Source organism: Physeter macrocephalus, chromosome 11, assembly GCF_002837175.3.
Source record: "Physeter macrocephalus isolate SW-GA chromosome 11, ASM283717v5, whole genome shotgun sequence".
Classification (NCBI taxonomy): domain Eukaryota; kingdom Metazoa; phylum Chordata; class Mammalia; order Artiodactyla; family Physeteridae; genus Physeter; species Physeter macrocephalus.
Genome location: NC_041224.1, coordinates 88,260,650 through 88,274,727, shown reverse-complemented (window position 1 = coordinate 88,274,727; position 14,078 = coordinate 88,260,650). Strand labels below are relative to the sequence as shown.

Here is a 14,078-nt window from a genome sequence, read left to right as displayed (position 1 = left end):
TGTTTATCTACTAACAGAATTGCAGCCATCTACCCAAAGTATCTCTATTTTTGTTCATGTGATCACTGACATGCATGCATGAGGGTGGATGACAGAGGGTAGTTTGTTGTAATAGGGCAAAGAAGAGCTAACTGCCTCATGAAGGGATCAATGCCATGACCATGACCTCAACAGGCAAGGGTTTCCCAACCCTCTTTAATTTCGAAGCAAACAAACAAACTTTACAGGAATACCAAGAACATTTAGGAAAAGAAGAAAGGGGTTTAACTTCAATGAAGAAATAACTCAAACATGATAGATTCTGGTATCTGATATTCTCTGTTCTAGGAATTTTAAAGAAAGGTTAATCTTGATCCACTTAAATCTGAAATGAGTGCCCTCTTTCATTTCGTTAGGCCCATTTAGATGCTGGAGAGAGTACTTTTTATCTGCAAAATCTCAGGACTCTTACTATAAATAGCTAATGTCAGTATCAAAGTTTAGTACTTAAACAAGGGTTTTATCTTTCATAAAGGCGACTTTTGTGTGGATTTTGAAAACTCATGTTGAAATGCAGTTTTGATTTTCCCTGATGCCCTCCCATGCTTCTTGGTAGTTTTATCTTGAGTCACCAGAATTTTGGCATCAGATTGCAGTGGGGATGAGAACTGATGATGCAGCAGGTGAATAGTAAGGGGGTAGTAGTGGAAAAAACTTAGGACATCCTGACAAATTCAAGGCAACTTTTTCGCATGTAAAAGTTTTGATATATACAAGCAGTTCCCATCCTAAGTTAGGCAATGTCATAAGATAACTTGGTAACCAAGATATAAGCACGTACCTGATAGCCGCTACCTTTCCAGAACTTTTTCATTTCCTTACGTCTCCAAGCAACAACTGAGGCAGTAATAAGTGTGCAAGGTACTAAATAGAGGAGAGCAGGTTGCCCATTTTTCATCAGCACCAGAACAACAAATGTAAGTATCATACCAACAGCATAGGCTGCAAGAAGAATATCAAGTATCAGCAATTTCTATATGCTATCAAAGGTGGATTTTAACTCTGTCACTAAAGTACTGGTTTTCGAATATTTCTAAGGACGTTTTTGCCCTATGACTTCTTTTCATAATTTCATTATTTTCTTAGACAGTAGTTATGAGAGATATTCTACAGAGCTTTTGAAAAATTTGGAAACTGGTTAGTATTTTCATTATAATTATACCCTAATCATTAATCATTGATAAAGATAATAATTCAAGGAAGCCTCAATTATCTGCCACTATTAAGAATGTTGAGTTGTTCCACATTTTAGGTAACTAAAATCTGTGCCTGTAGGTATTAAAGGTTGCTTTGAAAAATCTTCCTAATATTGATTATATACTTCCTGGTCTTCTTCAACAAGCGCATACCAAACGTCATTTGATCTTTTATTAATGATTCAGGGTCTCATTATGAACACAGGATCTCAGAATATAGGAGCCAGAAGGGCTTTTATGGACAATGCAGTCCACCTTCTTGCTTTATAGATGAGACAATGGAGGACCAGTGAAGTTAAGTGAGCTGCCCAAAGTTACACAGCAGAGTTGACAGTCCTATTATCTGTCTTTTCATTGAGTTCTTTTATTCTATCACACTGATTGGTGCTGGACTCTAATACGTTAATGCCTTTTGGGAGTACTATACTTAATGGCCTCAGACTGCTTTTCTTATTTCTTTATAATTTCCCCTTTTTCATCCTTTCACTTACTTAGCTGTTCTTTCTTACTGTCAGGGTAACTATTTCTAGCAACACCCTTTTCTACCACTAATGTACACTTTTAATTTACTAGATTTAATTCCACTGTGGAATTGAAAACCTTGCTAGAACAGTATCTAAATGGCTCTGGTGCAGGCCATTTACCTAAGAATAAAGAACTATGGTGTACAGACTTTGAGATATCTATTTGATATGTTCAGAAGCAGAAAAGTATTTTTTGGCTTACAGCCTGTTCCTGTCTGTTTTCGAAAATAGAAATAAAAGGATGAGTGACAGCTACCACTGCTGTCCCAGGTGAAATGTTATTGTGCCATAAATTTATGTATATTAATATGTAATTATTGTACCGTATTTTTAACGATTTATTTATTTATTTAATTTATTTTTTGCTGCATCGGATCTCAGTTGCGGCACATGGGATCTTCGTTGAGGCACACAGGATCTTTCGTTGCAGCGCATGGGCTTCTCTCTAGCTGTGGCGTACGGGTTCTCTCTCTCTAGTTGTGGCACACATGCTCCAGGGTGCAAGGGCTCTGTAGTTGTGGTGTGTGGGCTCTGTAGTTTGCTGTAAGTAGGCTCTCTAGCTGAGGTGAGTAAGCTCAGTAGTTGTGGCACGCAGGCTTAGTTGCCCCACAGCATGTGGGATCTTAGTTTCCTGACCAGGGATTGAACCCATGTCCCCTGCATTGGAAGGTGGATTCTTTAACAGTATAGGGACCACCAGGGAAGTCCCTATACTGTATTTTTTTAAAATCTAGTATTATAGAATTTATTGACTACTTACGTGCCATGTGCTTTAATAAGCATTTTATGTGTAGAACCTAAAGTTTTTCTTTCACATATAATTTCCTTTTTAAACCTCAAAAACCTTGTGATATAGGTAGTAAAGTATAATTATCTTTTTGATGGAAAAAATATGTCTGATTCATTCATGGTGAAGAATTAGAATCCAGGACTCCTTATTTTTAGACCTTTTCCTACAGACAGTACAATTCAATATAATAAAAAGAAAAAACAAAAACTTACCAACTGTGGAGGAAACATAGTATATAGAAGAACCAGCCTGAACATCAAATCTTCTACAGTATGCAATCAACAGGCCTATAAAAACACTCTACATTATTTTCTTAAAACAACAACAGCAACACAAATTCAACTGTTAACTATGGCAACAGAACATTTTGTATTGTATTTAACCTTCATTTTTGCATCATTAGAACATTAAACTACCTCAAATTCTGGACAAAATTTTACATGCTGATTTTTTTAAACTTAATACCATATATTAAACATTTTCCTAAGCCATTAAACAGTCTTTAAAGATATGATTTTTATTAGCTGCTTAATATTCCATGTCATGGAGAAATTTTTCTAATATTTCTGTGGTATCAGTTGTAATGTCTCCTCTTTTCACTTATAACTTTATTGATTTGGACCCTCTCTCTTTTTTTCTTGGTTAGTCTGGCTAAAGTTTTGTCAATGTTGTTTATCTTTTTAAAGATTCAACTCTTAGTTTTGTTAATCTTTCCTATTATTTTCCTGTTCTCTATTTATTTTTGCTCTAATCTTTATTATTTTCTTCATTCTGCTAACTTTGGGTTTAGTTTGTTCTTCTTTTTCTAGTTCTTGTAGGTGTAAAGAAAGGTTGTTTATTTGAGATCTTTCTATTTTCTTGATGTATATGCTTATCAGTATAAACTTCTTAGAACTGCTTTTGCTGCATCCCATAAGTTTTGAAATGTTGTGCTTCTCTTTTCATTTGTCTCACAACACATTTTTACTTCTCTTTTAATATTTTCTTTGATCCACTGGTTGTTCAGGAGTGTGTGTTAATATCCATGTGTTTGTGAATTTTCCAGTTATCCTCCTGTTACTGATTACTAGTTTCATACCACTGTGGTCAGAAAATATACTTGGTATGATTTCAATCTTCTTAAATTTGCTAAGATTTGTTCTGTGGCCTAACATATGATCTATCCTATAAAACGTTCCCTGTGTGCTTTGGAAATATATGTATTCTGCTGTTGTTGGATGGAATATTCTGTATATGTCTCTAGTCTATTTGGTCTCTAGTGTTGACAAAAAATTTTAAATGTATCATTAAAAAAAATGTATTGAAAGAGCATCAAGGAAGACAATTTCAAATTGTGATCAAAGAAATCTCTTTTCCAAGGAGAATAAAATAATTTGGAATTTTAATACAGAGAGTTCAAATGGCAATGAAATATAAGCTCTAATTTGTAAGCATGCAAGTATACAGGAAAAAAAACATTTTATTACCTATTTAAGAAATGTGTTGAACCTCTCCAAAGAAGAAATTTCAGACTGTATTTATTTGCTAAACACTATTATGAAACAGTAAGAATGACATTCAACTGCTTAAAAAAATCAGAAAATAATTTTACTACTATTAGTTGTTTCAGTTAATTAGTTTTGGTCCTTACATAATAATCAAATACGTTTCTTGGTAGTTCCTTGTTATTTTTTTTACTATATTTGCTGTTTAATCAACATTTCCATACATTAAAAACAGTGATACCCATCCCCCCAAATTAGAATTTAGCTTTTAGAATTAAGTCACATATTATCAAAAACTCTGCTTTTGGGGGAAATATTTGTTAGTGACCTTCGACATTTACTTCAAGAATGCAGTATTTACATATGATCACACTATTTTCACCAATTCTATGCTATGTGCTTTTTATAGCACATGGTGTGGAACTGGTAAAGTTGGGGATACATTTAAAGATATTCATGAAACCTTAAGTTTACTCAACAGAATGCTTTCCCTACTTTATCAATTATGTGAATGGAGACTCACTGAGCTAAGAGAGCTGCTACACTGGTCTTTGCCATCCAGCTCACACAGCAACACTTTTTGCTTATCTCTCTATCCAGCTTTACTATGTCAATGAAAGGGCTTTTTCAGAAGAGCCAGTACTCTTTACCCAGCCACAGGCAGTTAGTACATAAGGAGACTATAAGAAAAGTGAGGAAGGAAAAACTCTCAGCTAATTGAGAAACATTATTAATTATTTCTATACTATATTATTCCTGGGCTGGGATTAACTTTATTCTACAGGTAACCCAGTGAGGAAAATAATGCAGAACTGCAATAACTGTCAGAGAAGACATGCTAGGAGAAGGTGATCAATTTCCACCACATGCTGTATTTTTTTTGCATTATAGTGCCCTACAAGCTATTGTTGTTCTACTGTGTTTTCCTCTTGGTCATGACCTTGCTTAGTATTCCTAAACCACCTCTCCTAGAATATAACTATTATTTTATTATGATACATTTGGTAATATTAAATTCAACTTTTAAAAGGGGATTTGTTATATACTTTCTTGGGAAGGAAGGTCAAACTGATACTAGTTATTTCTTCTAAGACACTTTTTTTTTTTTTTTTTTTTTTGCGTTACACGGGCCTCTCACCGCTGCGGCCTCTCCCATTGCGGAGCACAGGCTCCAGACGCGCAGGCTCCACGGCATGTGGGATCTCCCCGGACTGGGGCACGAACCTGCGTCCCCTGCATCGGCAGGCGGGCCCCCAAACCACTGCGCCACCAGAGAAGCCCTAAGACACTTTTTGAGCCATGGAAAATATACTTTGGTTGTTACTATTTGGGCTTTATCTTCTACCCCCCAAAACACTTTTTTTCCGTCTCTGTCTCTGTGGCTGATCCCAGCTCTAGCTATAGCCAGAAATACTTAATACAGAGTAGATAACTTTTAACATTTGACATTTGATACTATACATTTGACAATGTTAAACCATCAGTATATTTCCACTCAAATTGTTACAAACAATCGCTTACCTGGTACAATAATGTCTCCAAAACCCAATATTGAAACTGGCATGAGGCACACACTCATTACTGAGAAATAGGCCAGCTTTGGTACTCTGATGACTACTGGTAACTGTAATTACAAAAAACAAAAAAAGAAGCCACCAATAAACCTCTTAGGAATCTTTACCCATATCTTTAGAAATGGAAGGATTGATATTAGAATAATTGTTTTAACATTTGAGAATTAACATTTTAGAAAAGCTTAGAATCAGAGAATATAAATTAAGCATATATATATACTCTGAATTTATAGAAAGCTTGAAAGAAATAGATATGTAGTTTTGGAAAAACAAAACCCAACACACATGTAGGGTTAACAGTATTAATCCAGTATCCCCATATCTAACCTTTTTCTCTTTCCTTTTTACCAAAAATAGGACTCAGGCCTTGAAACTTTTTTTTTTTTTTGGCAATCTGGATTTTTTTTCCCCAAAGAAGAGTCTTGTCTCAGAGGGTATGATTTAAAGTCCAATGAACATATCTGAAATACAATCCTTACTTTCTCATGGGGAGCTGAGGGTTGAGCAGTGGCTTCCACCAAGTTTCCATCATTCTAGGATGAAACCCAAGTCAACAGGTATTTAATAATTTAGAATAACTAATAAAAGGGCTATATTCTGTGAGAAATAAAGTTTTACAATACCTTAACATGCACTACGTGACCAATGAATTACACAAGAAGGCAAAATTATTAACTGGACACACACACATACACTGGCAGCCATTTGTATTTAATTGCCATCCCTACCTTTTCGTTATTTCCAAAAGGTCCGGCTGCAAGTTCAACCATGATACTCTCACCATTCTAAAATTGAGAAGAAAGGTGAAAGAAATTGTTCAATCACTTAAAGAGAACAATCTGCCAGTGTTCAAGAAAGATTTGACCCCATGGCTCATGGCCTACTGTAAGCTGATGAAAAATGGGTTGTAGACTGATTTTTTTCCTAAAACGGTCTCCGTAGATAGCAAAACTTGGAAATCATCTAAAACAAATTTCATCTAGCATGCTGTTCCACTTTATCAGAGCTCAACAATTATCAGAAACTTACAGATAAACCACACAAAGATTATTCAATTGAGTTTGAGCACTGATTTATGCTGACAACTAATATCTAGCATTTCTAATGGGCTATAAATTTTAAGTGCTTTTAATTACATTATGTCATATACTATGTGTCCTTAGTCATTCTTAGCAATAACAATGAACAGAGACACAGAAATTTTTTATATTTAGATTTGTAATAAATATTGGTAACTTTATTTATATTTGACCTTCCGACTACTCACCACAATAACAATGAAGCCAAACTTGAAAAGACCCAGCCCTAAAGAACTTGAGAACATTTCTCTATCCTGACTCCTGTCCAATTTCAGCCCTGCCTGCTTTTTATGCACCAATCAAAACATTAACCTTAGCCGAAGTTTTTCTTTGTGTATGCCTAAGGTCTTCTTATGTGGGCTGTGTTTATTAAAAAGTTATTTCCTGACACCCAAATCTACTGGGGAGAGGGAAAACATTTAGATGTAGCTAAGACTGCATGAGCACCCATCTTACACTTCACATTATGATAAATACATGCCCCAAATAGGTAGTGGGAAGATAAATAAATGCTGAATTTTAGGAAAATTTGATTGATTAGCTATACTATTTGCCATGTGGGTGGGGTGCATAGGAGAAATTACTTGAGTATTTTTAAGAAGACTTAAAAATATTTTTAAGACTCACTGATACCTGAGCTGAGCAGAAAGAAGGATAAAATCCTTAGCTACAGAAATCTTTTCCTCATGTTAAGCTTCGGGTTACAGAAGGGTTAAATCACAGGAGTTTATGAAAATAAACTAATATTAAATACAGTTCTTTACAGCAAACTCCCATGATATGATTCAATTTCCAGATAGAGTTCACGTTGGTTCATTTTTGAATTGTTATTTAAAACATTTAACTGAAGACCATTATTGACATCCTCTTATACATTCAAAGATATCTACCTGAGTAACTACTATTTGCAAGATACTATACCTAGTATGGTGGTGGATGAAAAAAAAAATGAAGACATGCTTTTATTACCTGTACTCCTATGGCTACCTGCCCTGCCAACTCATTAACAGTCTGCTAATACCAGGGTCAAGAACATGTTTAGAATGTCTAATATTTAATCCTTGAAATTTTCAGTGAAAACCACAAAAATCAGAAATCACGTATCTAATTTTCATTTTGAGTTGCCTAACAAAAAACCAGACTGAGAAGAAGGTGTTAAGGTAAATCTACAACAGTGAACGCTAAAGAGCACTTCAGTCTTTTCCAGTGGATCATATTACTAGAAATCACATTCCTAGTCCCTGGGAACAAAGAAGGAAAAAAAGATGAAAAATTCCCTAAGCACAGAAGAAAGAAGACTCAAAAACATCTTTATTATTGCCATATACCTTTAAAATACTAAAACTTTTAATGTGTAGCGAATGGACATAGCTTGCTGGCAGACAAGTTTGGCATTTATAAAGTGATACTAGTGTTAAAACAGAATGGAAAAATTATTTTTTAAAGAGTTTAGTTAGGGGCTTCCCTGGTGACGCAGTGGTTAAGAATCTGCCTGCCAATGCAGGGGACACGGGTTCAAGCCCTGGTCCGGGAAGATCCCACGTGCTGTGGAGCAACTAAGCCTGTGTGCCACAACTACTAAGCCCGTGTGCTGCAACTACTGAGCCCATGTGCCGCATCCACTGAAGCCCGCACGCTCTAGAGCCCGTGCTCTGCAACAAGAGAAGATACCGCAACAAGAAGCCCGCACACCGCAATGAACAGTAGCCCCCACTCGCCGCATCTACAGAAAGCCCGTGCACAGCAATGAAGACCCAATGCAGCCAAAAATAAATAAATAGAGAGTTTAGTTATAGTTTATAGCTATGTCCACTGTGCAATATATATATGGTATGACTATGCGTTGACTTATGGAAATGGCTTTGTAGAGACAGTGCTTTACTTTCATTATGAGATCTCTGATGGAGTGACTTATAGAAACATTTTTTATTTTAACCAAATAAACTGACACAAGCTAGAACAGCTTTGGATAGAACTTTAAAATATGCTTTAGTAAATTAACAATTTTTGTTATAATCCATAATACTAGTGCTATGCTTTTTTAGGTTACTATTGCAAATGAAGTCAGTGAGCCAGATGGCTCATCATTAAAGCATGGAAAGGTGCTAATGCTTTGGGACAGTTCACTACATTTGTTACCTAGTTGCAATTTTAGCTCCCCAATGGAGCACATGTTTGTCTTATGCCATTATAGCAAATATCAGAAATGCAGAGATTTCACAGATATTAGGGGCTAAAGAATAAAGAACTACTAGGGAAAAAAAGCAGTGATTATAATATCAAACACTAAATATATGAGAGTGACAAGGGATAAAGAAATGATATAAAGTTACAAAGCAAGACTCAAAGTGGGGAAAGTGGAAGAATTAAGCAATAATTAATATGTTCATGAGACAGGAATAGGCACAAGGTAGAAAAACTGGGCAACAAAGGACTACCACACTCATCCAACACCTCTCCCTTATTCTAAGAACAGCACCAGGATTTTATTGAGGAGCTAGTGGTAAAGCTGGTAATAGGGCTTCCCTGGTGGCGCAGTGGTTGAGAGTCCGTCTGCCGATGCTAAGGGACACGGGTTCGTGCCCTGGTCCGGAAAGATCCCACATGCCGCGGAGCGGCTAGGCCCGTGAGCCATGGCCGCGGAGCCTGCGCTCTGCAACAGGAGAGGCCACAACAGTGAGAGGCCCGCGTACCGCCAAAAAAAAAAAAAAAAAAAAAATCTGGGAATAGATGACCTATTTTTTTTAAATTTACTTTCATTTATTCCAAGGATATTTATTGATCACTTATGAGGGTCAAAACACATGAGAAAAGTAAAAATACAAATATGAGAACAAATATAACTTATAAGTGAAGGGACTATTATTTGTGTCACAATAATTACTTTCAAATTCATTCATAGCAGAATTTATTAAGATTTAAAACGTGACAAGTGATTCCAGATTTTTGATCAGTCAACATTCGACAGATATTTGAGTGCTATGATTCTAACCTCATGGAAAAAGCCAGTCTGAGACAATGAACAGATGGACAGAAGCAGAAAGGAAGAGCATGTGCCCCTGTGTCTAGTTTCTCCTGAGGCCAGGCCCACCCTGGCCTTTGAACATGTCCTGGGTAGATGGGACCTCTTTCATACAGAAAGGTTAGGTTGGGTTCTGGCAGTGGCAACCAAAAGAATCCTACTGATGGAAAGAGAGGATGGAGTGCTAACAATACTCCCTCACCTAACTGACTAGGAAACTGAGGGCTAAGTGACTAGCAGCCCAGGGTTATAAAGTTACAGACCTACACTTTAGGTCTTCAGACTTTCAGTGTGGTGCTCTTTCTTAGTCTCACACTAGGGTTACAGAAATGAAAGTAGCAATGACACTTTTTTATTCTTTTTGCTTTCTATATTCTCTATAGCACATATTTATAGTTTTACAATAAGAAGAAAAGTTACTTTAAAATGGGTAGGAAGAAAATTTATAGATATTCTCATGTTTACATCAACCAGGACAGATTTTTTTATTTAGCAGAATGGCTTAAAGGCTTAAAAATATCCTCTATTAAAAGGCCAATTTCAATGATAATTCCCTTAAGAGAATTAAAACTCAGTCAGTGGTAAACATCTGCAAAATCAATACTCTAAGAGCATGTTTAAGATTCTCATCTTTTAGCATGTTTCTCATGGATTTCAAAAATATCATACCTTTGTGATGAATGGTGTTATGAAAACAAAAAATACATCATAGAGGAGGAGAAGGCTTAGAAGTATCACACATGACTGTTGAAGAAAGAAACGAATTTAAAGGTCAAACTTCCCATATCTAAATTAAGAGATATTATTTTACAAATACAAATAAACATGTAACACACATTTGAACACTTTTTAAAGGCATTTAATGTTATTACTATTTGTAGTTTTATTCTACAAATCACATTCAAACTTTTATCTGCTTTAAGTCATTCTTTTAAAAAAAAATCACTGAAGGACTTCCCTGGTGGTCCAGTGGTTAAGACTCCGCGCTCCCAATGCAGGGGGCCTGGATTCAACCCCTGGTCAGGGAACTAGATCCCACATGCATGCCGCAACTAAGAGTTTGCATGCCACAACTAAGGAGCTGGTGAGCCGCAACTAAGGAGCCCGCCAGCCGCAACTAAGGAGCACACATGCCGCAACCAAGGAGCAGGTAAGCTGCAACTAAGGAGCCCATGAGCTGCAACTAAGGAGCTGCCTGCCACAACTAAGGAGCCCACACACACAAAAATCACTGACTCAAAGAAATGTTCTTCCCTGATATTTAGTCTTGCACAGATTATATGAATGATCAAAATTATTTTAGCTAGCAAATCAGTGGTTGCTTGGGGTTGGGGATTAGGATTGACTGCTAAAGGGCATGGTAGAGCTTTTGAAAAGGTAAGAAATATTCTCTAATTGATTGGGATGGTGGTTACAAAGTTACATATTTGTAAAATTTCAACAATCTGTACACCTGAAATGGGTGCATTTAATTATATGTAAATTATACCTTAATAAAGTTGTTTTAAAAAGAAAAAAATTGGGCTTCCCTGGTGGCGCAGTGGTTGAGAGTCCCCCTGCAGATGCAGGGGACACGGGTTCGTGCCCCGGTCCGGGAAGATCCCACATGCCGCAGAGTGACTAGGCCCGTGAGCCATGGCTGCTGAGCCTGCGCGTCCGGAGCCTGTGCTCCGCAACGGGAGAGGCCACAACAGAGAGAGGCCTGCGTACCGCAAAAAAAAAAAAAAAGGAAAAAAAAAGAAAACTGAGGCCCAGAGAAATTAATTACCTAGCTCAGGATTGTACAACTATTCAAGGTTTCAAATCTCATTCTGCCTGTTCTAAAAAGCATAATTTTTTTCCACATTATCACTAACCTCTAAGAATAAATGCATTTAATGAAGTCAGAGAGGGGCCGGGGTACGCCAAAAAAAAAAAAAAAAAAAAAAGAAAAAAAAAAAAAAAAAAAAAAAAAAAGAAGAAAAAAATTAGTTAGCAAAGTAGTATACTTTACCTTGAAGTTGGGTAACTTCAGTGTTTTAATTAAATTCAGACAGAAAGCAATCCCTAAGATATCCTGTAAAATCCAAGCCCACCTAAAATCAAAAGAAATTACTCTATTGTTTTACTCAGTTATTTTTAAATGGAACATTTCAAAAGAAACAGATCACTAAAGTGATACTGTTCAATTGCTATGATATGAGTATTCAATTATTAAGCAGCAATTATAACAACAGAAAAACCTTATATTCTCCATATTTAGTAATTTACTGTGCTAGTAGAATAATGAATACTACTACTACACTAAGAAAAAGTTGAAAGGCTACCTCAGAAGAATGTATATCAGACGTAAGTGCATATTTATCCTTAATCTTTGAATTTATACATGTCTCTTTTAAGAAAGGTAGCTCATAACAAAGGACATTGATGTTAATATACATCCAGATAGCTAAAACATAAAGGAAATGAGAGCTATAAAACATACTCTACCAGAAACTGACAACTGACATGAATAATTATCAATTGATTATCATACCTGAAGCTGCCTAAAATTGTATGAGCTTTGCTCCCAAACTTTAGCCTGTTAAATCCTTTTGGGTATTAATAATTTTATTAATAAACTGTTAAATTTTTTTTCTGGTTATTCTTCCTGCAAATGGACAGATACCTGTATATTTTCTGAAATTTCCTTTCTCACATGAAAGGTAGCATACTCCAGATATTCTTTCATATTTTGCTTTTTTCACTTAAAAATATATCCTGGAAATCACTGCATATTAATTCAGAGAGATCTTCATTCTTTACAGCTGCATTGCACTCCATTGTGTGGCTATACCATAATTAAGTATATTTTTGAAGTGTATTTCAGCTTAGATGTTTAAATCCTAATTCATTATTTCCTTCTCTAGACAACTTCAAATCCATTAGCACAAGATCTGTTTATTTAACAATTTATTTAGCATGCTTCAAGACTATGATGTTCTGGGATAAAAGCCAAAAAAATCCATAATAATCATAATGAACAATTATCAAGGCAAGATATACAATAATCCATCCTTAGACTAATCTAAAAGCAAATACAATGAGTATTCATACCTATCTTCATTTCGAAATACAGCCCAAACAACAGCTATTGCTATGCACAGTCCAGAGAGAAAAACAAGTCTCACTTCAATGCTTTTGCCACGACACATAATCCTAACAGAGAGATTGAAATATGTTAATTTACCCTGTAGATGAAACACAATGTTCAGTTAATGTGACTAATCAATGTTAGCCACAGTGACAAGAAAACTTTTGAAATATCAATTTAAAAGTCTTGATTTTAAGTACAACAAATGATACATAATAAAATATTTATCAGTTCAGTAGAACTGTGATGATGAAAATGCTTTATATCTGTGCTGTCCAATACTGTAGCCACTAGCAACATGTGGTTATTTAGCACTTGAAATGTGGATAATGAGACTGGGCAACTGAATTTTTTTTTTTTTTTTTTTTTTTTTTTGTGGTACGCGGGCCTCTCACTGTTGTGGCCTCTCCCGTTGCGGAGCACAGGCTCCGGACACGCAGGCTCAGTGGCCATGGCTCACGGGCCCAGCCGCTCTGCGGCATGTGGGATCTTCCCGGGCCAGGGTACGAACCAGTGTCCCCTGCATCGGCAGGCAGACTCCCAACCACTGCGCCACCAGGGAAGCCCTGGGCAACTGAATTTTTAATTTTATTATTTTAATTATTTTAAACTAAAATAGCGACATGCATATTGGACTGCACAGGTTTAAAATAACGCTCCTGTTTTTCCTTGTATTATTTTAAATTACAAAAACCAACATTATAGGCTTCCTCATAAGAGATACATACATGCATTGTCCACATGGTATCTTCTGAATTAGTGCAGCAAGACAGTTGTACAGACTCATCGCTGATGCTATGCAGAAAATTGCTATCATAACATAAACTAGAAACAAAAAAGACACTAAATTATATGAGAACAGAAAGAAACATGATAAGAAAATATTTATACAATCAATATTAATTCTTTAGCTTTTTTCCTGGATCATAATAGTTTCAATGCAGAGACCATACCATAATCTGAATTGGTTACTAAACTGAAAATATTTAGATCTTGAGCTTTAAGGGTGGGTATTTTATGTGTTGTTTTAGTTCTATTACATACAGGTAGGATTTCTTTAGGGGCTGAAGCTGGCTCCACATTTTCTTTCTTTTTTAAAAAATTTACTATTGGGCTTCCCTGGTGGCGCAGTGGTTGAGAGTCCGCCTGCCGATGCAGGGGACACGGGTTTGTGCCCCCGTCCGGGGGGATCCCACATGCCGCGGAGCGGCTGGGCCCGTGAGCCATGGCCGCTGAGCCTGTGCGTCCGGAGCCTGTG

General features: G+C 36.3%; 1 protein-coding gene across 8 annotated transcripts in view; it reads right to left on the bottom strand.

Moving 5' to 3' along the window:
* Nucleotides 1-14,078, bottom strand: part of SPPL2A (signal peptide peptidase like 2A) — a 54,218-nt gene that overhangs the window by 11,702 nt on the left and 28,438 nt on the right. For 7 of the 8 annotated variants that reach the window (XM_055088229.1, XM_028495315.2, XM_055088228.1 and 4 more), the window contains 9 exons: nt 13,549-13,645; nt 12,784-12,885; nt 11,702-11,783; nt 10,378-10,452; nt 6,336-6,392; nt 6,087-6,140; nt 5,555-5,657; nt 2,762-2,836; nt 821-981 (listed from right to left, as the gene is read on the bottom strand). In XM_055088229.1, the coding sequence (XP_054944204.1) occupies nt 821-981; nt 2,762-2,836; nt 5,555-5,657; nt 6,087-6,140; nt 6,336-6,392; nt 10,378-10,452; nt 11,702-11,783; nt 12,784-12,885; nt 13,549-13,645 (806 nt within the window). The remainder of the gene's footprint in view (nt 1-820; nt 982-2,761; nt 2,837-5,554; nt 5,658-6,086; nt 6,141-6,335; nt 6,393-10,377; nt 10,453-11,701; nt 11,784-12,783; nt 12,886-13,548; nt 13,646-14,078) is intronic. The other variant, XM_024116103.3, reaches the window with a different exon arrangement.